At 41.2% G+C, this 27,307-nt stretch overlaps 1 protein-coding gene across 2 annotated transcripts; it reads right to left on the reverse strand.

Annotated features, from left to right (window-relative positions):
- Window positions 1-410: 410 nt before the first annotated feature.
- On the reverse strand, window positions 411-24,472 carry zhx2a (zinc fingers and homeoboxes 2a). 2 transcript variants are annotated; one of them, XM_058647234.1, is made up of 13 exons: window positions 24,057-24,472; window positions 9,584-10,030; window positions 8,514-9,233; window positions 7,534-7,746; window positions 7,065-7,328; window positions 6,765-6,980; window positions 6,484-6,568; window positions 6,116-6,298; window positions 4,998-5,407; window positions 3,801-4,032; window positions 3,518-3,674; window positions 3,170-3,289; window positions 411-1,077 (listed from the first exon to the last, which is right to left on the reverse strand). In XM_058647234.1, exons 2-12 carry the CDS (start codon window positions 9,680-9,682, stop codon window positions 3,172-3,174), a joined length of 2,697 nt encoding a protein of 898 aa, XP_058503217.1. In that variant the 5' UTR covers window positions 9,683-10,030; window positions 24,057-24,472; the 3' UTR covers window positions 411-1,077; window positions 3,170-3,171. The 2 variants fall into 2 exon arrangements, with proteins under 2 accessions (XP_058503217.1, XP_058503216.1); XM_058647233.1 differs by having other exon boundaries at window positions 411-1,630.
- Window positions 24,473-27,307: the final 2,835 nt, after the last annotated feature.

The following is a 27,307-nucleotide window of genomic DNA, read 5'->3' on the forward strand; positions in this document are numbered from 1 at the left end:
ATCAAGCATTAATGTTCTGTGTATTACGACTGGTTGTTTTATGCACTCTAAAAACTTGCTTCTTTTTCTTCAGTTAACAAATAATCCTGGAGTGGGGTTTTTATAGTCAGTTGTATGTTTATTGAGTTACAGCAGACATTAAGTAGAAAATGAAAATGCAAACAGTATTCCCTATTAGCCAAACAAATGTACAGTCGCCCAGAAACGTGTCTGAGCATGAAACTAAGGACACAACAGCAGCAGCAGCAGCAGCAGACATTCAGCCAGCAAACAGCCATACGCCTGCTGGTTCAAACAAGGCTCGTCAAGTCTAGGTGACAGCGGAACTCAACCCATTTTTAATCACTGGTACAAATACTGCAACAACTTGCAATTTGACCCATGAATAAAAACGAAAAAAATCCCTTTCGTGGAAATGAGTGTCTTAAAAATGAAAGGCGTTGAAGCACATGCTTAGCAGTTCGTGACAGCTGTAGCCGAAGAGGTAATAGCCAACGACTCCAAACGGTATCAGCATAGTTTTCATCGTTTCATCGAGTCACAAGCCCAGATATTAAGTCACCATGAACCGACAGAACAGGAATCACGCAAACTCTGTGCTGCTTGGAATAGATGGACAAAGCTGAGAGAAAGAGAGAGAAGAGTTAAGAGTTCCTGTGTGTTCAGATCCATTTCTTGAAAATAGGTCAAAGAAAAAGGAGCTTTCGCCATTTCCCCTGCGCCACATTTCCACTGTCACCACCCAGATGTTCTTGCGGAAGTTCAGTTAAGAATCATTTTCAAGTCCACAATTCTGTACTTGACCCACAACCAAGGCAGACAGGAAATGTCAGGTAAGAGCTGAAAGGCAGCGTGGTGCGATCAAACACAGTTTCATTAAAAGGAACATTCTGTATGGTTTTGTGAAACGGGTGCTGATGCATAAACCAGAAGAAATAAGTTGGGAAGTGCAGTTTGTTCATCCTGACTTGTCTTGGTCTGCCTGAGTGACTGTTTCAGCCACTGCTCATTCTTCATGACTGCCTTCTCTAAAACACACGTGAGTGATGTTCACCTTCACCAGCGTGAATGTTGTTGCTACCGGAGAAAAGAAAAAGTTACAGTGTGAAATGAGGTGACCTATCATAAGAACATCTATCATTACAGCAGGTAGATATGCAAGTGCCATCAAAGACTGCTCATGAAGAGTAGTGAGTAAGAAGGATTTTCCCAAAAAAAAGGACAACATTTTCAGCAAGAAAATTGATTATCATACACTCTGAACTTGGAACAATGACAACATAAAGAAAAAAGTTTTGGGGAACCCGTCAGACTTGTTTTTAAAAATGTAACAAAACTTGCCCGCGAAGTAAAACTGTACAAACATTTTTTTTTTTTGTAATACAGAAAAATATTTACAAGCGTACATCTCTTTGTGTGTCTGTGTTTTTAAAGTGTACTAATAGTAGTAAGAACAATGCATCAAGTCCAGCTTTGGCACTCCTCTTAATGTCAGCATCTGCACCTCACATCAGTGCCTCTAACAGTGGAACTCCAAAGTCCCTGACGCTTTGTGATGACATCACACGCAGACAGTTACATCACGAGTTCCACATTTGGTCGCCACATGGTGGTCAACGATTTAATCGACCTGAAACACAATCAAGACACCAAGGCAGAAAGAGGAGACTCAGATTAACACTGGGTCAAATCACGGTTCTCCTTCCTGTGTTAACTTCCAACTGATTTCATTAATACTTTTCTCAGATTAGAATTTAAAGGTTGGGTGTAATGTAGATGTCAGAAAAAACAATGAATTATACATTTCTACCTAAGTTTTAAATTAGGGCTGAATAATTTAGGGTAAATATCTAAGATACTGCAAATTTGACTTTCAATCCAATTAAATTTTATTTGTATAGCACCGAATCACAACATACATCTCAAGGCACTGTACATAGACAACATTGTAAAGAAAAAAAAACCCTTTTAACAGGGATATAGTCTTTTGTAGTCAAGAGATTGTTTTAGACGGAGTTAAAAAGATAAAACATTACCATACAACGTCCCATTAAAAAAACCCCAACAAGATTTGAGTTCAAGACATGGTACTGAACCTAAACAATAAAAAACTAGAATAATAATAACGAAAGCTCTGTCTATGTTAAATCAATAATAATAAAAATTCAAATCAGGAAATCATGAGATCCTTTAAACTTTAACATCATACATCTCATTCACTTGACACAATTTGCAAATAAAATAGCATTTTGTTTCACATTATGATTTGAAAATGATTAATTGTTCATCCCTAAGCAAAAGTGAAAACCTATCTATCTATCTATCTAGCTATCTATCTATCTATCTATCTATCACCTCAAAATGTTTCCATCTACAATCTCCTCAAGACCTCCCGTGACTTCCTGTGTGCGTGTGCTCGGCGACACGTGTGATGCTAATGACAGTGTGGTCCAAATATCATCCTGCCGTCCCAGCATGCCATCTTTCTAAAGGACCAGTCAGACGTAATTACATGCTAATAACTTCCTGGGGAGTTGAACACTGCAGCTGTGGCATCTTAAAGGAACAGTTCCCCCATTTATGTATCTATTTACTTAAAGCCAAGTCACACAACGAAGCTTCTACAACCCTCCTCTTCCACTGAGATCAGGTTCTCAGTGGAAGGAAAAAATATCCCAGCATGCACTGGGAGAATAGCCAGAAAACACCTTGATTAAAGCCATGTGTAACTTCTGGGTTGATTAAAATATTTTTACATTAGCAACATGTGAAATATAATGTATAATGTGAATGGAAGTGCAATAAATTAATCCTGATATATTTCAGCTCATTGTTTTGATTTGACCCATTGTTTTTTCCGATTTGATTCGCATCTGCATAAATCAACATTGTTTTCAGAGCTCTACAAAACAAGAGCTATACGCCAACTGTCCAGCCCTTAACTTCAAATAAAGTTTGTGAACTCTTAGCAACCAATAGTCGGATGTCTGCCAGGAAGTCACAAACCATTTCAAATGCTTCCAATGCTGCTGATACAGGAGCATAATATGCAAACCTTATCATTTTTATTCAAAGCAGTTTTAACATCTGATACTCATTTGAATTTTCCATGACTACATTCCTGTTATACTGCATTCATTAAAAGGGGATTTTCACTGATTAAACCTACCATCAACCAGTGACCCTTCCTGGTTGCTCTAAGGATTTAACATCAGAGTCTGTTGCAAGTCTCCGTCCCTCCACTCCTTCTTCAGTCTCCTCCCCCACCGCCACTGTCACCTTCACCCACCTGGCAAGAAAACAAACAAAGTTAAAACATAAACAGTCTCCTTGAAGGACCTTGATACATAATTGAAGAAAGACAAAGTTCAATTCCACTCTTAAAATTGAAATATCCAATAAAACATGTATGACTTCTTCTCTTCTTTTTACAATACATACAAGCAAAGGGTGGATAATTTCAGCCTCCACAGAATTGCTACACCAAAAAAATCTTGTTTCTGATGTTTCAACCCACCTCCCTTTGTCAGCAGTGTCAGGGCTAGTTTGGTCCAGTCTGTTCCGGCTCAGGTCGGTCACACTGTGGGCTATTCTGTCTGTCAACCACTGTATTTTGTCTTGTTCGGACAGCTTGGAAGGCTCTGTAGCAGCTGTGTTCTCTCCAGCCTCCTCCACTGCATGAGCAGTTTTATGAGGGAGGAAACGCAGAGAAAGCAAAAAGTCAAATAAGGGTACAAGACATTTAGCATAATTTACATAAAGTGAAGTAACAAAAAAAAAACACAACTTCTAGTTCTCACCCGTCACAGTCTTGACTTCCGAGGAAACACTCCTGTTCTGGTCCTGACTCGCTGCCTGCTGCTCAGTCAAGTTCTGACTTTGGAAACATTCCATCCAGTCCAAGGTTTCACCGCTTTTCAGTGCCAAGCGGTGGTCCTTGAACCAACGAACAATGTCAGTGCGTCCCAAGCTTGTTTGGACCTCGAGCTGGCTGTACTCCTCGGGAGACGGCCACTGGGTCCGACAGAACATCTGTGGAGACAGCAGGCATTGGACGGTATAGGATCCTGATGGTGCGTTGATGGAAATCACAGCTGACCGACAACCGGGGGGGGGGCGCATAACTCAAGCGTGCATGCAACCAAAGATTCCTACACTCCATTTTGATGAGTCATTAACACAGCTCATACTTAAGGCAAGGTATGGCCGTACACTGTATTGGTTTTGATACCTTGACTTTTTATTACCATGGTGTATCTGGAAACTAGTTATAGATCCATGTTTGGGAGACAGATTAACACCATTTAATCAGTGCTCAGAGGAGCTGCAGACCATTGCTGACTATTATTTCACCAATCCATCCATTTTAAATCCTACACATTTACCTTTATGTAATATAGAGTTGAGTGTTCCTATAAATACACTGGCTATTGATAGGCTTAACACATAGGCTGATGGACTTTTATTTTCAGTAGCTGAAATATATGGGTCACCATTAAAAGACAGCCTGCACAGTTTGTTACTGGGCATAAAACAAGTGCTGCTGCTGTTCATCAGACATCTCATAAATACACCGTTAGGTTCCAATTAAAGGATTTCTGAGCCGATGGGTTCCCACTGTTTCCCAGACACAACACTTCTCTTCCCTTCACTTCATCACACATCACCCTGTTATCACTTGGCATCAGATCTCACTTTAAATATACAGGTATCAGCCAACTTCATCATGTGGTGTCAGTGTCAGTGCATTTCCTCAACAACCAGTCCAATTCAGCATTCATGAAGAAGAATCATTTCATTTTACACATCTCGCAAACTGTATTAAAAAGGTGCCATCTCATCAACTAATCCCTTCACATCTCACCTCATTAATCTGTTGTTACCATTAACAGCCTTTCTGAAATGATCACATGTATATTACTTGAGTTCACACCATTTTAAACTGTGGTTTATTATAACACAGCCAGCGCTGACAGGGTTCTGTCCCCTCCACTTACCTCTTTGAGCAGGGTGAGGGAGCGGCTGGTGATCGGAGCAGGGCTCGCGGAGACGGACAGGATGGGAGGATGAGGAGATGAGGAGGAGGATGAATTGAGGATGGGAGGAGATGCTGCAGAGGAGAGGGTTGGGGGGTGAGGGGAGGAGGCTGCCAGCACAGGAGGGGAGGAAGAGGACGACGAAGAAGAGGAGAGGACAGGTGGGTGAGGAGAAGAGTGGAGAGGTTTTGCATCCTGCTCTCGATGAGAGGCCCCGTTCAGCAACCCCCCGGGCTGCTCTTGTCTGTCCTCTGTGTTTTTTGAGGTCATGCTGAGTAAAGTCTTCTCCATGTTGTCCCGCAGTGCCCTGCGCTCTGAAAACCAGCAGTCCACCTCTGTCTTGGACAACCTGGTATCCTGGGCCAGCTGATCTGCAACAGAAAAGAGTCTGTCAGATGGATCGCATGAGCCGTGTCATGTCTTTTTGGAAATTCTGTCTCTCTCCAGGGATCTTGAAATGGGTTCATTAAAAACATTTATGCTATTTCCGTCATGCAGGAATCCACCAGATATGGACCTACAGCTCCTTTAGGGTGAAACAAATTAAATTACATGCTGTGAGCTCTTATAAATAGTAGAAAACACAACATAATGTCTAAAGGAACATCCAAGTAACAAAGTGAGGACATTAAACTTCGCAAGAACACAACCAGCCAAGTCTAAACCAGAAGAAGATTAAAAAGTAGTTTTATAGTTTTTGCATCATTTTTGACAGGAAAGTGCATGACATATGACATAAACTAAAGTCATGGCCGCCTGATTTTTGTGCTTCACTGGCTCCTGATCTGCAGGACAGTTATCATAAGTTTTAGAAGGCAAATGCAAACATAAGGTGATCATATCAAGCATCAGAATTAAGCATTCGGGCTGAGACCACCAGCAAATGGGTTATCTATAATATATCTATAGTTATCTATATATATTTGCTTGAACACATTGAATAACTGTAGCTTCATTATTTATCTAGTATTGAACCCTCAAAACTTGACTCAGTCCTGGTCACAGAGACACCGTGTGTCGACAATGAGGGAATAATCTTAAGGTATGCGTTTGTGACAGGTTTGTTGACCGGTCAGTACCGAGTTCTGCCTCAGTTGGAGAGCTGCTTCTCTGGAAACTCTCCTCCAGTGCCTTCAGCTGCTCTGACGTCTTTCCCTTCACTCTCTCCAGCAGCGGAAAATGGCTGGGGACCACTTTCTTCACAGGATCTTTAGGTGCTGGTGTCACCTCTGCCTTCACCAGCACTGGTGGCTGTGGGACACCTTGAAATGGAACAAAGACATAATTTAATTAAGGCTGAGAATTGCTCTTTTTTAACTAAAAGCCTGACAATCAATCCATCCAATTTTATTTTAGCTTCTTTGGAATGCACAAAAAAAGCTGTATAATTATTCACAGGGAAGGTATTTCATCATTTCAGATGTCTGACACTGATCGCACCACGTACCTTTGAGATTAAGGAGCCTCTGTTCACTGAACCACTTCTTTATCTCTCCTCTGGACAGCCCAGTCGTCTCTATCAGCCTGTAGATCTATCACACGACACAAGATAAAACACTGGATGAAACAATAAAGCACAGGTGCTCATCAGTGACAGGTGTGTTGGTGTGCTTAAGAAAATGCAGCAAATTACAAAAATACAGAAGAAACAGCAACAGTTACAAAGGATAATGGCATTTAAAACAAAAAAACAACAAAAAAAATGCCATTTCACTCACTTATTCTTACCTCATCTTCCTCAGGGAAAGGACAATGTGAGTAGCTGGACCTCAGTACTGAGAGCTGCTCTGCTGTTTTATTAGGGTCAACTGTAAAATTTAGCAATTTAGTTGACATCAGCTTGGATGTGGTCATGGGCGCTGAAATGGTTTGAATGATGGAGGGTCGTTTACTCTCTGTGGTGATCAGAGGGGTGGTCAGTGGTCGTTTGAGTGACTGCACCACCTGTGGTAATCATGCAGGACATAATTATTAGAGGTTAAGCTGGACAGTTAGGAGTGATATTGACTAATTGCCAGTGTTTTCTACCTGGTTAGTCACCGTCAGTGCCAGTGGTGCACAGGTGACCGTGGAGCCATTGGCTACAGGAGTGAGCACCAGGCTGGTCTGTCCCAGCAGGTGACAGGGTAGAGACTGCAGGAGAGGGGCTGCTGCCTGCACAGATTTGGAGGCTGCAGAGATGGCAGTCATGTTGGCGGACGAGTGGGAGTTGAGCTGAGGAGTGACCACGGTGAACGTTTGAGGCACAGAGGAGATTGTGCCGTTAAACATTTTCTTCCTGGCTTCTTCCACCTGACACACAAAGAGAAGACTTGATATACATGTGTGTTTAACAATATGCAGTAGAATAATTAAGAATATAATAATTTATTTTCTAAGAGTTAAAAAGTTTCTCAAACCATTATTATTTTTACTCTTTGTGAAGAAAACGCAAAAAATATAATATGGGAGAAATTACTCAAAAAATTAAAGATATCATTATAGCTGGATCTCCTACCTCCTCAGGTGACCAGCTAATTCCCTGTTTGAGCCTCTGTGTGGTGAACCACACTTTGATTTGCTCCTCTGGATGTTTTGATGCTGCAGTGAGCCAGGAGAGCTCAGCCTGTGTTGGGTAGGGGAACTTGTTGAAGGAGGAGATGAGTGTCAGGTTGTCGTCCAGGGAAGGGTTGTATTTGGTTGTGTTGAGGGGGACTGCGATCTTCGGCACCTGGGACAAAATATCAGTCATCAGCTTGGTTTTATAAAAAAAAACTAAAACCAAAAAAAACAAAAAAACAAGATAACACCTAACTCTGCAAACTTAAATTCTTCCCTAGAAGCCAAGTTAATCTCGTCGCAAAAACTCTGTCTTAAAATGACAAATTATACAGGAAAATCAAAGATAGTATTTATAACATTTGTGCACTAATATATTTAAAAAAGGACAATAATGTAATATATTTTTGAGTAGTGTTCTTACATTAGCCAAAATGTTTCCAACACTTACATCCAAAGAAATCTATATTTATATTCCAGATAGCAGATCGTGTCATTGGTCACTTTTTAATGACTCATGCACTTCCGCAGAGCTGCTGCACTGTTTTGGGGTTTAACTTTAAAGATGCTGTAAATAATGTTCTTTTAATTCCTCTAAGACCTCTGTATTCAATAAAAAAAAACACAAAAATACTCATACTAGGGGTACAGGACATGTTGCTTTTGGAACATATGCAACAGGTAAAGGCATTGATGGCTACTTGATGTTGCTGAGATTCAGTAGCTGTAGTGAGACACTGAGTAGCATCAGTAACAAGTGGAGAGAGGGAGGAGCTTCTTTCAAAAAGCTGATCATTGTGTGGTGTATGCAACATATAAAAAAATGGAATACAAAGCAACATCAGGAAAAAAGCCAGACAGTATGAATCTCAGGAAGCTCTCAAAATCATCAAACTGCGTAAGAAAACAATTCTTCCCCACTGCATGTCTTTGTCTTACCTGTGTATAGTTTAGAGGTCGCTGTAGAGAAGGCATAATGTGAGAAAGGCCGTCTGCTTTGAGGAGCGTCGACTCTGGGATGATGACGGTCCCATTGACATTAAGCGCCGTGATTGGTTTCTTGGCCAGATCGGCGGTCAATTTGCCGAATTGAGCCTCTGTCCTTTTATTATCCGATGACATTATTTTTGGTTTACCAACCTTCACTGTGGTGGATCTGCTAATTGGCTGTGTGCCAAGTTCGTCCCCTTTGCCAGCAGTGGCACTGGAAGTGTTGTAAATGACCGCATTGTTACTGCAGCCCTCTATTGTCTGCTCTAAGATTGTCTGATTGTTCATTTTGATGCGCTTGAATTTAAAGTTGCTCTCCCCTGGGTGACATCTCTCGTTATGTTCGGTCAGGGTGTCGAACTTTTTTGTGTTGAAGTTGCAGACTGCACACAGGTACAGGGGGTTGAGGATGACGTTCGGATGGTTGGCGTCTACATGTTCTTTGAAAGTGTTGAGGTTCTGTGTGGAGAAGGGGCAGTATTTGCACTCATAGCCCCCCTGCTGCCTGTGCGGAGGCTTGGGAAGGTCTCGGACCTCTGTCGCAGGTTTCTTTTGAGCTTTGGGGGGATCTGAGACATTTCCCATTGAATCCAGATCCATGGGAGAATCTGTTCCTGTTGAGAGATCTGCCTCCATGGGCCCCTCCTCAATGTGGTTCTCTTTTGTTGTCTGGGAGAGAGGACAGTAAGCTTTCAGATCGGCAAATGTGCACAAGATCAAAACATGAATACATTCGTTAGAACCTGGATATAACCTGGGTTTAAAATATAAAAAAATAACATACCAAAATTACAACTAGATAGAAACATAATTTGATAACAATCTATCCTTAATGGAAAAATCAATCCACCTTTCTTCAGTCTGCTCAATCATTAATCCAGTCCAATTTTTTGTTATTTCATGTACAATAGAATGTGTACAATAAAACCCCACAAATTCAAGCAATAAAAAAAACAATCATGTGTTCTTAATACTCAGGCTATAAAAGAAAAATTAGATATTATCACAATATGAAGTACCTCCATACTGTGTGATTCCTCTTCCTCATCATCCATCTCCACCATGGTCTGCTCTGGCCGGATCATACAGGGAGTGGAAGCCTTCCGTCGACTGGACATGGTGATGGTAGATACAAGGTTTGTCTTTTAGGAAAGCTGCCCTCTGCCGATGCTTGGCCAGGGATGTTAAAAGAGTCTGTGGCTGAGGTGCCCAGGATGCAGGACTATAAAGGTGTAGACGTGTAGCCAACAGTAGAGTTTGTGGGCTCAGACGGAGCAGCCACAGAGTCGAATCGGAGGAGAGGGTGTCTACCCCTGGGATGAAATATTAGCTGGAGGGACAGGAGGGCAGTGGAACGTGAAAGTCTGCTGGAGATGGGACTGTTGTGGAGTGAAGTAGGCCGGGATCGCTGACAGTGTCAGCTCCAGTGCTCGCAAGCCTCCTGGAGCTGCATGACACAATGCTACCTGGATGAGAAAAAGAAGAGCATGTAAAGCATAAATGTGTTACCATTGGATTGCACAGCATGAGATGGGGAATGAAGAAAAAGGGGGAAAAAAAACACAGAATTATTTTTGAATGTCTCTGAATAGGTGATAAACACAGGCTGGTTTGAGCATTTTTAAGTAATGCAGCATGCTGGGGTATTTATGCTCAGCAGTGTCCCACAAGAATCTGCTTTAACCCATCACTCAAAGGCAAAAGAGCCAAATAAACAACTCTGGATAGTCTACATGTCTTCAAATGATGTAAAAGAATAAATAGATGTAAAAATATCTTGATGATGAAAACAGCAAAGCATGTGTATCTCATATCTTACAATGATGCAACTAACAAGAAAGGTTCAGTGCTTATTTAAGTCCACAAACACACAATCCAGACAAATCATGCTGCAAAAGTTCAACAAGGCAGCATTTCAGTTAGGGCTGGGCGGAATACGGGTCCATACCAAAAACCGGTTTTTATTTTTTTATGATATAAAGTTTTCAGATACCACGAGACAGGTATATGGAAAGCGGAACGTGGCACAGTTCGACAAGGGACCCTTTTTACTGCTACAATGATCAATTCACTCAACCACCTTAGCAGAAAAAGAAACAACAATGTACACACATTTTTTGGCTGTCAGCACAGAAAGTTCTTATGAGAAATCTGGACTTAAAGCAAAATCAGATTGCATTGCAGAGTGGGAGCAGAACCCAGAGACAACACAGCTTCTGATGCACATCCTCAAAGGCAAGAAGCAGTTTCATTTGGACTGGGTGGAAATCCCACCACCATCGAGAGGAAGCTCTTATGAAAAGTTAAGGCAGGGCGAGCAAAGGACCTTTACCCAAGGTAATATTGTAACGAGAGAGAGAGTGAAAAGCTTATCAGACTGAAAAGTCTATTGATATTCCTGAGGCCTCACTCTGAAGCTTCATACTCGTATCCACAGGAGTAAAAAAATCAAATGAGTGGATGCTACAGCAGCGCTCTTCTATCAGGACATAATGAGGTTCCATAAAACATAGTCAGCACAGAAGATGAGGAAAAAGTCTGACGTGTTCCCCTTACTATCCAAAAATTGTGACACTGACAGAAGAAATGATATTTGTCAGTATCAGTATGATCATATTTTATTTTGCTACACAGGACAACTGTAATTGTGAGTGTATGACTTTGTAGGGCGGGGGTTCAGTACAGGCTCAGCACATTAAATATGTACTTTGTTAAGTGTCACACACTTAATAAAGTCATCTCCAACAGCTATGGATTAATCACACGACACTGTATCCTTCAGGATTGCCATTCGCGAGTTGACTCATTGTCCCGAGATATCTCAACTCCTCAAACATCCCACCGAGGCATCATTAGAATGCAGACTCATTTCCATGGTGTCACTATGGCAACCATGGACGTAGTACTGTAGTCAAGTAGCTGCTACATCCACGTCGCTGACAAAGAGAGGAGTGACCCAACCGCATGTGGGATGGTATTTGGTGGGTTTTAAAGACAGGGAAAAAAACTGAAATATTCAGAAAATAGAAATCATGAAGACAGAGCAGACAGGCGTTTAAAGCAGGGAAAATCTCCATCCTACACCTGTGGTGCTATGGATTCTCAAAAACCTAGAATTTTATTTAAATTTTGGTAGAAAGAAAGGAATTGGAGATGTCATGTCAATCATGACCTGCTAAACATCTGCTGGCTCACTGCTGAAATAGCTTTGACATTGTTTCGACGTGCTAATGGGTGTTTATGGATGGATGAAAATCTGACTATGAATAGAATCAAGCTGTAGCTGTACTTTTACCTCATACTGTTACCCACACAAGTAGAGGGAGGGGGGATGAGCAATTCCATTTATGCAACATCCATATTAGTCAGCAGTGAACACGTACAACTGCCGCAGAACTGCAATAATGTGAATGTAAGACATCAGTTTGCATGGTGCCTCATTTGGAGAACAAGTGAAAACTATAGAAGAGATGTAGACTTGTTTAAGCTGCTGCAGTCAAGTTAAACTTGTGAGTTCTGACTGTCTAGTTTTCTGTGTCTGTCTAGTTTTCTGTGTCTGTGCATGAAGTGCTGAACACCAATGATACACTGGCTAAAGCAGCCTCCTCCTCCATCGTTTTCAGTGGAGGAAGGAGAGGCTGCTCTGCTGCTGCCTTGGCTGGATACTTTGAAGCACTAAAAGCCACCATGGAAAACATCAATTAACAACCACAACAATGTATTACTCACCAAAGTTTGTCATAATAACTTGTATAATACCTTTATTAAAGGCCTTGCTAAGTGGCTCCAGTCTCATGGATGAAAAGTGATCACTGCGCCCTTGTGTCCTCAAGAGAAAAACTGGTTTGGGCTGTTAGATTGTTTGGCTGTCAACATTGAAACGAAGAATTGAAAATTTTGTGTCTTTTGCTTTTAAGAGATTCTACACAAATTAACCAAATGTTAATTAATTGTGCACTCTTGGCTGCTTTCATGAGTGGGGCCAAACAGTCCGTCTTCCACCTGTTTGTTTATGTGCTTAACCTAGTCAGCCTGTTAGCTTCTGTGAGCAGTGCAAGCTCTGTGCTGGAGCCACAAACTCCCTACTGTCTGGATGCTCATTAAACTTGTATGAAACCTCAGCCCCTGGCAGCCCGATGCCTGCTCGCCTGTCTGTACTTGGCTACTGTCTGGCTCACTGTCTGTCTGTCTGACCAGTGAAAATACAAGTGGATCCATATTTCTGAAGGAGTTACCTTTAATGCTGCCAGGCAGCAATTGCATTTATCAGCCCTGGTTGTAATCATTTTAGGCTATACACTGGCATACATACTGAAGAGAGCATGGGGGAATCAATGCATACCCTCAGTATCACCGAGCCCCTCTATTGTATGAAGACAGACAAATGATCTAACATGTCAGAAACACAGCATTTGAGTGCAGGACGACAACAAACAAATGAATCACAACAGCACACTCTTCTTCCATTTATGGGTATCATTAATGCAAGAAAACTAGCAGGTAAAACAATGTGGTACTGCATACAGTATGTCCTTGATTTCACTTACAATGACTTTGTATGTTCAATAACATTTCTCGGAAACAACTTTCCTCATGCACTCACTGTGCCTCAGATGTTTAGGTGAAAGGTTGCTGGTCCTTTTTTTTTTGTAAATTACACAAAACAGCCAGACTGATCATATGCACACAAATCGCTTGCAGAGCTTTGCGCCGTCTGAAATGTGAAACGGTACATCCTGTGCTAAAGCTCTCTGCTGGACAGCCTGAACAAAGGATCGGGCTCGAGAAGTGGCAGAATCGAGTAGAGTTCATTGTTATAGCTGAAGAAAGACGGCAGGTGGACAAATTGTTCTGTACTGTAGGGAGGACACAGGCAACCGAGTGCCCGGGTTTTCATGCATGCAGTCTGTACAAACACAATGGCATATGAATGACAAACTCTGCTGCTCCTGCACCTGAAGCCATGCATGACGTACAAACCAGTCTGTTACACCAGGGCTATGGAACAAGCAAACCAAGACAACAAGCTGCAGCAGCACAGACTGTAGCGCACGTGTGGCACGACTCTGCTGTTACATAAACTAAAACTTTGAACTTCATCACACAGTATACTTCACAGACACATATGGCACAGAGGGAGCGCACACACTGCTCTTTTGGCATTACTGTATTCTCTCTCGCTGTCTGTTATGAGGGCATTTTCTCTGCTGACTGTTTCCTCTATAAGTCAGCTACTGCAGTGAGGGGGACAATGTGTGTGTCCGGGCTGTGTGGGTGAGCAGAGACACCACCATCATTAGCACAACATGTCCCAGCAGGGGTGGGAGAAGCAGAATTTCGGACCGTCTCAGACTTAATTTAAATCTCATCACGTGGCTCCTCCGGAGCAAAGCAAAGTGCTGCACTGTATTCGACTGCCTGGTATGTTCTGCATAGCAACAGACGAGCAGCTTCACTTTTGCTGGGCTGAGATACAGACTGAACTGGATTTTGTGAGGATAATGGTGCTAAGGTTTTGTTTGCTTTGTTACTTGTTTTTTTTTCTTTTTTAATTAAAGACATTTGAAGTTTTTTTAAGTGTCTCATCTTCAAACATTAATATTTCATATGTGCCTGGAGCTCCCAGTAGGTTAAGCTTGGTTCCTGCTTCCTCAAGTCTTCACTCCACACAACCCTCTTTTCACACATAGATTTCACAAAGCAAAACGTGACGAGCTTTAGGGACGCTGATGGGCAGGTTTTGTTAGCTCTGGACTATGGTTGAACATTTAATTGTTTTCAAATTGCTCACAATTTACAATGTATGCAATTGATTGCAAATTGTGCTATACGTTTATGACATAACTGTTGCAAGCTCAAGTCGACTGAGGTTAACACATGACATTTGAGTACATCATAATTTCAGGAGGGGGTATCTCAAGAATCCAGAATGCAAAACTGAAATGTCTGCTCCAAATGTGAGTTATTTGAAGAGGGCATCTTATGAGGGTTGCTGGAGAGCTGGTGCCAATCCCAGCTGACACTGGGAGAGATGCATGCTACACCCTGTGATAGGTCGCCAGCCTATCAGAGGGTCAACATACAGAGACTATGGTCAATTTAGAGTCTCAAATTAATTTAATAATCTAATTAGCAATGTTTCAAAACAACCTCAGGCATGTTATTATTCCTTAACTATTATTTCTTGTTGCTGACAGTAAATCTCTATCACTGGACTGTATATGTCAGTGTGTATCAACATTTGGTCACATCAGCAAGTTTTGTAAACCCTATATTAAACACATTTTCAAGATCAGCACTTTTTCCCTGTGGCAGAGACTCTGAAGGGCTTGTGTAATATCATACACCCATCAGCTATATGAAAAGTGGCCAAACTTTCATATGGAGTTCCCAGAAAACTAGCCTAATCATCACTGCAGTGTCCTGATTCAATCTACAATATCTGCAAGGAGTGTCGCACAGGCTACGCTGCATTACATCAAGGAGCCAGTCTTCCATTTAATATGGTTCACCTAATATTGAACACACACACACTGGTGTCACAATGCCAGACCTGTCTCCTCACTGAACACATGTACACTGTCATACACACAAAGGGCAAGCTATAAAAATATCAAAGTGTCACCCTCTCTGCAGCTCATGGCTGTGTTACTATGGTAATGCTGTATCCAACAGAAAGCGCTTGCAAGTATGTGCTTGCAAAAAGCAGAAATCCATAGGTCAATCAGTGTCACTTTGTGCTAGGTACATGTGTGCACTCTGAGCGCATGTTCTCATCTGCAGGTAATATTGTCAACTTTTACAGGAGTGGATAAGTATAGTAAGCGACATTTACCTCATGGAACAGATTACCTACCTAACATATTTATCGAATTGTGGGCCAAATGGGTAAGATATGTTAGTTTTGAACAGACAGAAGTATTGAATGGATGATCCTGTAATGCTATTTTTATGCTTTATTTTTGAATGTTTTATTTGGCCTAACGACTAGTGTGTATTGTTTTATTTTATTTATTTATTTTTAAAAAAAAAAACTCCCTGGTGGACATTTCTTTATTTGCTCTTTTATATACGTCTATCTTTCCCAATTTGTTCGAGTTCTCAAGTATATTTTCATTTGACTTTCTGTATTTTGTTTCTTGTTTTGTAAAAAAATAAAATAAAATAAATGATATTACAAATTATGGCGGGCCGTTCCATGTAATACATGTATTACATTTAAGTTAAAAGTTGCCAGAGATTCCTCCTGTCTGTCCTGTTCATGTATTATTCCATCCTATTCTACTGAGTTCTTTGTATGTAAACACCTCAAACTGGATCAAAATGATGGCCCTAGTGGCTTAACAGGTGGGTGGCTCTTTGGCCCCATTTCCACCAAGTGGTAAATTTAAGTTAAGTTTGGACGTTATGCAGTTATTTGCATTTCTATTGTTAACTGTTGAGAAAGGTAACAAAATAAACCATCCTATGGTTGGGACATGCTGCTGTGTTTTGATATGAACGCTGCTTTGACCTGTCTGAGTTGTCAGAGGAATTCGTTCTCCTTTCTCTTCTTGGCGTCACCACAGGTTTTAAACTGAAAATGACCTTCCTGCCCATCTCTACCATAGACCTGTTTTGGAAACACACGCCAGATCAGGGTGTGCCGTGTACTGCTTGGTGGAAACAAGGCTTTTAAGAGCTGCGGCATGAGTAACTTATGATGAGTTCTTGTTTCTTGTTTTTTTATATGATGTACCACTTCTCTTGATTTTGTTATGTTTTTAACTAGTGGCAAACAATCCACTGGCCATGCGACACTCTTTGCTAACTCACGGTTTTTGCACACATTCAGAGATTATCCTAGCCTAGCAGTTTGGTTTGCAGCGATCGGCTTACAACTGCTGTTACACAATGTCACACCGATGAAGGAGAAATTAGAGATGGAAGACGGAGAGAGTGCTGCAAAAACGGAACAACGCACGCCAATCTGTGGATTTCCGCTGCTCTCTACAGTCATCCGTGTGGGGGAGGGGTGCAATAACACCGCACACAGCACGGTTTAGCCAAGTCTAAATCACTGCAGGGGAAATTCCCTCATGGCTACAGCCCTAGTCTCAGCTCAGTTTGTTGCTACAACCACTAACACAGAATGACCCCGATGACGAAAGCCCACACGTCAGCCCACATTCACAATTCCAGGGGTTGCAAGTGTCAATGAGAAGCAGATGGGGTGCGGGGCAGAGTTTCATTGCAGCAGATGAAGTAATACAGTGGTGATCTACCCCTCTTTAACATTTCTAGGGTGGCTTTCATGATAATAGCCCCCCTTCGCCGAGTTTTGCTTCTCTCATTCTCCCTCGTGGCCTTGCACACATACAGGCACCACACTGATAGCTATGCACACAAACAGCAATGTTACTCTCTGACAAAAACCTTGTACTTCCCAAAGACAACTACTAAGAGCTTTTCACCGTGAACAAAAATGCACTTGTAGTTTGTTTTTGGCAGGGCAAAATGTGAGTTTTTGATTACAGGAATTGCTCTGTGGGTCCCAAGTGTGGTGGAGCAAAGGTCATCTTATACAATAAGATAATTCTACAAAAATAATAAATAATTCTACAGAACTTCAGACTAATGGTTGCCACTTTTGAAATCACTTTTTACATCACATTTTTAATCACTGTAACCCTTTTTACTACAATAAAATACACATTTTAGGAGTAATATTTGAGTTGTACCGTTTGTTTTTTGCATGTATTCTCAGTCTCTATGTTGTTGAATCATAATGCAAATGCATGGAGAGTTTGGAGATCATTATTTCGTAATTGACTTGTCTCAGTGTACATTCACTGCTCCCATGTGGCCAAATTTACAACCTGTCAATCTCTTTGCCGGCTGCAGTGGGTGTGGCTTGTGAATATTCTCGGGCCTCTCCCCATTGGCCTTGCACCGACAAGAGGGGCCTGTCCGAGTTCCGTCACTGTCTGATGTGGTGCAGTGCAGAAGGCCTTTTACTATGCTCTCCCTCTTCATTTCCCCTCCTTCTCAAACTTCAAATTAAGGACACACCGAGATGCTAGAGAGGGAGCCGCTTTACATTAACAGGGACAAAGGACCAACGTGATTTAGACTCCACTTTTTGCGTGGGTATGAAGCTGATTTCTATGAGAGATGAAGTCAGTCATTATGTTCAGTTGACAGAGAAGAAGCACAGTTAACGGAGGAAGACACTTCAAATTCGCCAAGAATGCAGCAGCTATAAGAAATAGGCTCCCTGGTGGATGGTATGCATGCACAAGGCAGTTTAACACATGCCTACATATGCAGAATCACATTGCGATATACTTTGCTCTACACACGCAGACTTAAACAATAATCAATGCAACAATGAAGCAGTGAAATCTCAACAAAAACACCACTTAAAAGTAAGCAGAAAGTAAGGATTGAGCCTTGTCTAATGTACTGTATAAACTCTTTCTCCCACAAATAAATGCTTCCCTTCAGACATGGAATTCACAACCCCTCTAAGGAGATTCAATCATATGTGGACAATGCCAAGAACAGCTGTTCTCACCTGGCATTAAAGTACCTCCTGGACATTTGGATCTTACTTCCCTGTGCTCTCTACTTATATAAACATGACCTCACGTCTGTGGTGTTTTTAAAATGAGTTTGTCTGTGCATCTGTGTATCAGCATGGGAGACAGGTAGAGAGAGAAAAAAAACACATGAAATAAGATTTTAATCATAAGAATTAAGAAATTATACGTTGATCAGTGTTGATATTGTTGTGGAGGCTACAGATAAATCAACACAGGGGCCATAATTACACCTTTATCACAAAAAATAGAACTTTCCCTATACAAACTTTTCTTTTTTGCTCTTAAAAAGGTACACGACATTGCTTCAAGAAATGTCTTCATAAACATGAAACCCTGCAAAATGACTCGAGCACTGGATTGACTGTGTGGACACACAAAACCATATAATTGAATGATATTTCCCATTTACAGTAATCACACTTAATTCTGATATAGCAAACCCTCGCATACATCACACACACTCTTTGACATAGTGTGGATTCCATATTCCCTCTCCGTTTGTCCCTATGCATATCCTCTGCTCTGCTTGTCTAATTATCTCCTTCCCTTCATCACATTCTGCCTCTCAGCCCCACCCACAGGTGATGAGCTCATCCATGCGGTTGCCTTAGTCACCTTACAACATGTCTGAGAAACTGATGGAGGCACAGCAGAAGAAAGGGACATGAAGAGGAAAAACAGGAACAAAGCACAGCATTAATGTTTGTGAAGTCATTACAGAATCAAGCAAAGGTGGCCATGATGACAACAGCCTACATCCACCAAACTGTGATGACTCATTGCACTGTTACACCAAAAGGTCCGCTTTCATTACATAGCTTAGATTTGGATGTGGGAGTGTGGTGTGGAGTCAATAAATTTTGAATGTTCTAGGTCTGCTTCTGCTTAACAACCATCTTTGGCTGAACAGATTTAACTCCAAGCAAACACACAGCAATACTGGTGTGTCCTTGTCTTGTATTATAACATTTTTGTCAGCAAAGACGAAAAATTAACAAAAATCAAACAAAAAACAGGATATTTGTCTTACTGTAATACTTGTGTAAACACAACAGCAAACAAAAGGGTTTGAGCATGTATCTGCCGTTGTGCCAAGGTCCCCTTTCAAACACAGAGCATCTTGTCAACTTATCACTTCAATATTCCTGCAAAATTAAGCGTGACTAAATGTAATGCCTAAGATTTTTCTTTTTAATGTTATACATTGTAAAGCCAGTTTGGCCTAATTTGACCATGCATAATCCATGCTGTTTAACTCTTCCAAATAATTACCCATCCTTACATATAACTTAACCTATACAATACAAACTCACTACATGATGGCAAAATATTTGCTGTTGTACAAAATCTCTATGTGCTCGGAATGAAAACCTTTGAGTATTTTAGTTATTTTGTGTGCCGACTGCTGTGAAGATTCTAACTTGCAATGTGACCTCTAGTTCTTGAATTTTCTATAAAACTGTAGGTTTAGATTTGTGTGCAGATTATATAGCGCTTTGTCAGTTTTCATCAGTTTTTGGGAACATTTAGAGAGTGGGTGTAAGCTACAGCTTTCCTGCATGCCGTCTATTATCTCACTATTATAAAACGGTGACCTCACTAGAAAATGACTAATGGGCCTATTCACCTTCCTCCTCCTATCAAACGGTTCACACTGAACAACTATGACATTAGCAGCACACGTGTCACACTCTACCTGCCACATGCCCACTTTCATTTATCAAAAATGAACCCATTTTCTCAGTAAATGTGTTTTCCTGTCAGTCTTCTGCTCTAGTTTAATTGCTGTTTGCTGTCTGAGACAGAGTCAGACAATTTAAATATCTCTTGCTATCGTGAGTGACATACGCAACATCTGGCGTTATGATGATAGTCAACAACCAGACCGCACTTGTCATTTCAATAAATTATATTTGATTATCCTGTACTTTCCTCTGTTAGACAGCATGTAGCCGTCTCACACTAAGAAAAATCCCTTTGATGTGACATGAAGCTTGATGTTTGGAAAACATTTTCTGAGAACACTCCCGGTGTTGGTTCAGGGTAAAGTATACAAACCATCCCTGAGTTATTCTTTCCCACTGCTTCTCTAATATTATATGAAAATGAATGGGACACACTAGCCTATGTGCATTTTCCACCAGCTGACAACAGTAAACAAAAAAAGCCGTAAGTGGCAAATGGAGCGGATCATCTCACAGCTGGATGTTTCAGCTGCGACATCTTAAGACTTCACAGTACATTAAGAAAACAATGCATGGTTCAGCAGGACAAGGGAAAAAGACAATTCAATGGGGTAGATTTATTTTTATTCAACCTTTCATGAAATAATAGATACTTAACACCTTATTCTGTATAGAACAATTTCAGGATGTCCATTAAATCTCTTGTTACTAAAGATTTTGCCTCTCCTTGTTGTTACAATGTAGTTAAGATGAAACAATCATGGATGGCAACTTCTAAGCCTTTCTTCAAAATAATATACAGTACTGTGCAAAGGTCTTAGGCCACCATAAGACTTGTTATTTTATCAATGCTATGACTGTAAAGTAAATGATTTCCAAATCACTTTACTGGAACAAATCCAGAAAATGCATGAAATAACTTCAACAGATAAAGTGTGTGAACCCTAATTGATGTTTCTCCTACTATTTCATGTCAACAAATATCTGCTGTGGAAAAAGTTATTCAAGACACGCTTAAGCACTGCATGCTGGATGAGTTAAACTCATTGACAGCTTACTAACATATAAAACCAACTTTCAGTCATAATTTCCATCCATTTGCCAATGATCACTGAATTTGACAGACATAAAAACAACAAAGCTGGTGCTGGCCCGAACTTGATATAACTGTACTGTACTATACTGTAGATATAACATTTATCACACAGAAGAGGGCTGCACTTTAAGATTATTTTCATTCATCTTATTTATCTGTCAAATGTTTTCTTAGGTTCCTAAGATTTCCAAAATGTGGAAAACACGGGACAGATTTGCAGAACTGAGCGATAAATATGGAACCATTCAACATGGAATCTTGCATGACTTTGCCATTATTTGACTGTAATTTACTTTTTTCTGAGAGGTTGGCTGATGCATGTGGGACCAGCGCAGCCTCCCTTCACAACACTGTCTAAGTGGAAACCATGCCGTGTAAAAGGTAACACAATTCAGAGCAGAGTCAGGTGATATGTTGTTCTGTAAAAAAACATGAACGATGTCCACTTCGCTTCTAAAGTGAACAAGGAAAAACAGCACGCTAACACGTGTGCACCTCTACAAACCACCCATTACAGCAATAAGCACATCGGCAGATTCAAAATGCGAAATCAGACATTCTTTTAGAAAAGCTTAGAAGCTATGGTCATTTTGAGTTAAATCGGGAGGAGGCAGGTACTTTCAGACACATGATAAAATAGTGCAATGTTGTGTCGCATAAATATTAAAGCATTGAGTTACAATTACATACTGTATCCTGATAATACCTAGTTTTCCTATTGTAACAATGCCACAAAACTGCCTGGCTACATAGACAACTGTCTCTTTGTGTTTTACTAAGAGATTATTTCAATCAACAGAAACTCCTCTAAAAGATTTAACCACTTGTCACAGCAAATTTCACCAACTACCATTGATTAAGCAGATCACAAGTACAAATCATGTGAAGAACACAACATCAGCCAAATGTCTCTTCATGAGGAGACAGCAAAAGGCTTCATCTGTGTAGTCAATTTGTACCCAGAGGTATTGTTAGTAACTGGTATGACGGCAGGGTTCACTGCAGTGTGATCAAAACTCACTTGTATCTTCTTAAACAGAGAGGGTGGGACTGTTGATCAGACATCACTTATAAATAGAACATAGAATACTCCCAGTGCTGGAGAACATTATCAAATGAACAAGATCTTTCAACAGACATACAGTCAGCATTATCCGAAACAGGCAGTGAATGCTTTTCATTTAATTGGCCCACCTGTAGAGAGTGAGTTTGTAGACATGTCAGAGATCTCCGGCTGTTCATTATTGAACAGGTGCACTGGAATTATTTTATCAACTTTCTTACCTGTGCGGTTCATTATAACAATGTCTGATGCTTTGCGTTTGCTACAGGATTAGCGATGAGAGGACAGAAGGTACTGGTTGCGGTGTAGCCTGGTTTTGCACGTTTCAACAAATACATAATGTTTACGCACTCAGGTGTTAAATAAACTTTATAACATAGTTTTAAATTAATAATAAGCCTATGCGACACAGTGCAGAAGATAGGGATGTAAGAAAAAAATGGAAACACTAAAATATTGCAACATTTTTTTTTGACATATCGGAAATATATTTGACAGTGGTTTTGTATTGCATTTAATCAGACTCTCTAGAGAGAAAATTGCAATATATCGTCTTGCTTATTCTATCGCACTATATTGCATTACAATGTAACTTCACCACATATCGTAATTTGTATCAAATGCCAGATTATTCCAAATACACAGTATAAATAAGCAGGTGGGAAGTGGGTGCTTTTACAGACAGGGAGACAGTGAACTACAGCAGGGAGGTAATGCATTGTTTATGTGTTAGTAATTATAGCATGTAGTATGACATGAAGAGTCTACATTCAGTATAGGCCAGTGGGTTCTGCCTCAATAATAAACTCAATACATTTAGTGTTACTGCCCATGAATGAATATCTGTGTAAAAAAACATGTGGCTCTGCCACACCACTAGAACAGTTACTGGTGTTAATATTCTGCCAGATGATTGGTGTTTGGTGTATATTCTGAATAAAATGAACTACATCTGAATTCTGCAGTAGTTACAGTGCTGCTGCAGTGGCACGGTACAAATGAGCTCATATGCTACAGCCCTGTAATATTGTGTTATTACATGTGCTTTGTGTGTTCAGCTGCTATGTCAAAAAGATTCTAGACAAAATCAAAATTAAATATAAAGTATTTATCTCTACCTGTTTACAATGTGCGACCTGTGCTTTGTGAAGCATTTACTTGATGGATGACACTGGGTTTTACTTTATCCATACAGTCATTTTGACCAGTATCAAACTGTCAAACAACAATACATGCCGAGGATATACTAACCTTGTGAGGACCAAAGCCTGGTCCTGATGAGGCAGGACCTCATTTCTGAGGCAAAGTTAGAGGTAGGATGTGCAGTGCAGACTGGTTATGCCTGAGGCTCAGTCTTACTGTTTTAGTGTGATTGTCCAAATGAATGGAAGTCAATGTAGTGACCTAACAAGAAAAGCTGAGCAGGCCTCTGTGTGTGTGTGTGTGTGTGTGTGTGTGCGTCTGCAGTCAGAGCCGTGGTTTCACTGGGGAGGAGGCAACACCAGGAGAAACGTTACGCCTACATCACAGAGACGCGCAAATCAAAGTCTATAAACAACGTTGGACTCAGAAAGTTGCACAGTAACGTCAGCACCGCAATGGCAGAGCGGTCACGGTGCGGGGTTTCCACCCGCCGGTTCCAGCTCTGACTAAAGGGCGCAAGAAACACACTCTCCCCAAATGTTCCCCCTCTCGCCGTCGACGTAACAACATGTCGGCAGAGGACGGCCATGTTTTGCTGGTTATGTCGACACGGGGAGGAAGAGGAGAAAAGTAGACACGGCACCTCTCCGTCGTCTCCTCTCCCCACCACAGAAGCGAATCAAAAGTAAAACTTAAACACGGAGATACAAAAAAAACCCGTTACATTTACAACTTGGCGGCCACATTGTCTGAGCACGCAGGTGTTAACGGCAGAGGCAGGCAAAGTTCATGCAGCGAGCCAAGTTAAAATATTTATACTGAGTCGTGTGGTGGGTGTGTGGGAGCCAGACAGAGCCAGGACACAGTCACAAACAACTACATGCAGTTTTAACTTGGGGGACTTTCTCCCCTTTTTCTTACCTGCCCGCCGTTTTGGCGCGATGCTCAGGTAGTGTGGTACAATCCCAAAGCCGTCGCCGACCGAGCGACAAAAACCAGCCCGAGTCTTCACTACACTCTCTCACGGCGGCCCAGAAACCGTGCAGACAACAGGCGACAGGAAAGGAAAAATTGGCGATCACAAGGAGGATCTACGCCAAAAGCCACATGATCGCCGACGTCAGAGTACGTATTTGCATGCCGTACGGGAGCGCTGGTGTTCGTCCACAGCGGCTCCATGGTGCTAAAATAAAGGAAAGTCCAGAGGCTGGCGGGGTAAAGTTAAAGGAGTGTGAGTGTATAGAGCTGGGGGCAGCATAACACACGTCCACTACTGTGGAAATGAATGAGCTGCCTCTGGCACCCGTCAACTTTCTCCTATGCTGATGCCTGCCTGCCACTGTGTGTGTGGACATCATTGAATATTCAAGTATCACCCGGGGGCGTGTCTAATCAACTAAACCCGCCCTTGTATCGAGGCCCCGCCCGTCCACCTTGTTTCCCCTCTCTGTGCATGTGAGGTGAAGTGCAGCTGCTGCAGTACAAGCTGGTGATATTATTCTAAGCAGAGTGGGGGGGGTGAGGTGTAATAATACACCTCACATCCCATCATCACACACAGAACACACAGTCACATCTGGATCCACCAGAGGTTAATCTGAGGTCAGCAGATACTCACAGATACTGTAACTGTGGTGGTTGTGAGAGAAACTGCCCTAACATGAGTGACAGCTCTACACTTACTCCCTTTCTCAATTTCACTCACACACACAACAGTGACCTCCTCTGGATACATTGGAGAACTAATTCTGACCTTGGCTCATGTGTAGTTACACCAGGCATGCACTGACATGTCCACAGTATATAATTCAGTACAAATGCAAAATGCTGATTGATGAATGAGATGATTGTGGAGGTTTTTAAAGTGTTTTTTTTGTTACTTTATAAGTCACTGACTGAATTTTATTTAAAATAAAATTGTTTTGCCTGCTTACAGCTTTACTCTATGCATCAGTATTGCTTTGTTACCCTGCTGGGGCCTTCCTCAGGTGAGGGCTCACTTACTGGGTTAATATTTGATTGTGATAATGCAGGTTGCATGTGACTGGCTTCTCATTTAACATCTTATCCAAAAAATTGTAAAGTCCATTAAAACAGGTCTGTTGACATCCAAATTTCTGCACCCATGCACCCCCATGTCATTGCACAATTTGCACACTTGCACCATATCCATATATTAATTGTTGTTAATTGCATTATCAATGTTGCATTCTAATAGTGTATTCCTTATTCTATTTATAGCTGTGTGTCAGTCAGTCAGTCATCATCTACCGCTTTATCCTCCACCAGAGGGTCGTGGGGGGTGCTGTGCCAATCTCAGCTACATCGGGCGATAGGCGGGGTACACCCTGGACAGTTCGCCAGTCCATCGCAGGGCCACACACAGATAGAGACAAACAACCATTCACTCTCACACTCACTCCTATGGTCAATTTAGAGTGTCCAATTTACCTAATCCCCACATTGCATTTTTTTGGACTGTGGGAGGCAGCCGGAGAACCCGTAGAGAACCCACGCACACACGGGGAGAACATGCAAACTCCATGCAGAAAGGCCCTTGTTTCAACCAGGGCTCGAATCCGGGTTTTCTCACTGCAAGGCGAGAGTGCTAACCACTACACCACCGTCTGTCCCATAGCTGTGTGTATGTCCTTATATTTAAAATCTTATTCTCATATTCTCATTCTTTGTACAACTGTGTATGAGTATGTTCTTATGTGTTTTTTATATTTTATTCTTTACATTAGGGCTGCAACTAACAATTATCTTTTTTAATTGATTAATCCATTGATTATCCCCGCGTGTGCATAGGTTTTCGCCGTGTTCTACAGTTAACTCCCATAGTCCAAAAACATGCAGCTTTGGCGATTAGGCAAATTGGACACTCTAAATTAACTGTAGTTGTGTGTGAGAGTGTGAGAGTGGACGGTTGTTTGTCTCTATGTGTGGCCCTGTGATTGGCTGGTGAACTGTCCGGGGTGTACCCCACCTTTCGCCCTATGCCCTATATGCATTTAGGATAAAGTGTTAGAAGATGGATTGATGGAATCTGTTGATTGTTTTCACGATCACTCAAGTACTTGTTTGGTCCACAAGATGTCAGGAAATGTTGACCAGTGTTTCCCAGATCTTGAAATGATGATGTTCTCAAATGTAAAAAACAAAGATAAAGAAAGGAAGAATGAGAACTAAAGCAGTGCTGGGTTTTTACACCAACTGAAAGTCTTGACTGTCATGAACTTTTGTCAGGATAAATGCGATTGAAAGAAAAGGTCACTAGATGGTGCCAAATGGCTGTACATCGTCACTCTTGTAGGGACTTCTTTAACCTCCTGAATGTGGCTGAGTGGAACTGGTTGTATAGTTTGTATTAGGTGAGCATGGAGGAAGTGATATGGGATTTCAGCACATCATTATATGCTTGTATTTAAAGTCTATACTGTATGTAAAGATTGACTTCTGCTTTTGTCCAAATCGAAGTAAAAGTGTGAACACCCTAGTAATCGCAGTTGGTAAAGTGCTTATCAGTTAAATCTTGACAGCTGTGAGAAGATAAAGTCGTCGGTCCCTTTCCTGAAAACATAAACTAAATATTAATTTAGTGCAATGCTATATAGATTACATACAGCAGCAAACTGTGACAGGTCTAAAGCAACTGAAAAGTTGAAAAAGAGTTTGAGACTGTAGGAGCTGTTGGAGATGAAGGGTGAAAAAGGGAGAAAAAATCGAAGAAAGTTGGTTAAATTTGAGAAGAACCTATTTATGGAGATTTGATGGTCAGTGTGTGAATAGAAGTTAGTTTGCGTAGCTCATAATGGAAGTGAGAGAACATGAACACACAGAGGAGTACCAAAAAACCTCTCTGCATTGTATTTGTCCAGAATGACATTAGTGGAGGGCTTTCCTTTTCTTTGCTTGTGTGTTTGTTTGCCTATTATGTCATTTTTAAACACAGCTGCTTACCAATTGGCTGTTGGCTAAACCAAGTGAACTTCAGCCATATGCACAGCACATTTGTCAACATGAGGAAGTGAGCAAAGAGACACAATCTAGTTGACAATGGTACCATTCTCACTAACTTACGTTTGCATGTACAGTAATAATTAAGTTAGGAAAAACATTCCAATAACAAGCAATTTTTCAGAGCTGTTTTAAAACTGTAACAACAAGGT

This window comes from Solea solea, chromosome 13 (assembly GCF_958295425.1).
Source record: "Solea solea chromosome 13, fSolSol10.1, whole genome shotgun sequence".
NCBI classification, from domain to species: Eukaryota; Metazoa; Chordata; class Actinopteri; order Pleuronectiformes; family Soleidae; genus Solea; species Solea solea.

Coding starts and splice junctions, on each gene's coding strand:
- zhx2a (XM_058647234.1), bottom strand. CDS start 9,682: ATGTCCAGTCGACGGAAGGCTTCCACTCCCTGTATGATCCGGCCAGAG. Junction 9,234..9,583: donor AGGAATCACACAGTATGGAG/GTACTTCATATT, acceptor CCTCTCTCCCAG/ACAACAAAAGAGAACCACAT. Junction 6,299..6,483: donor GAGGCTCCTTAATCTCAAAG/GTACGTGGTGCG, acceptor TTCCATTTCAAG/GTGTCCCACAGCCACCAGTG.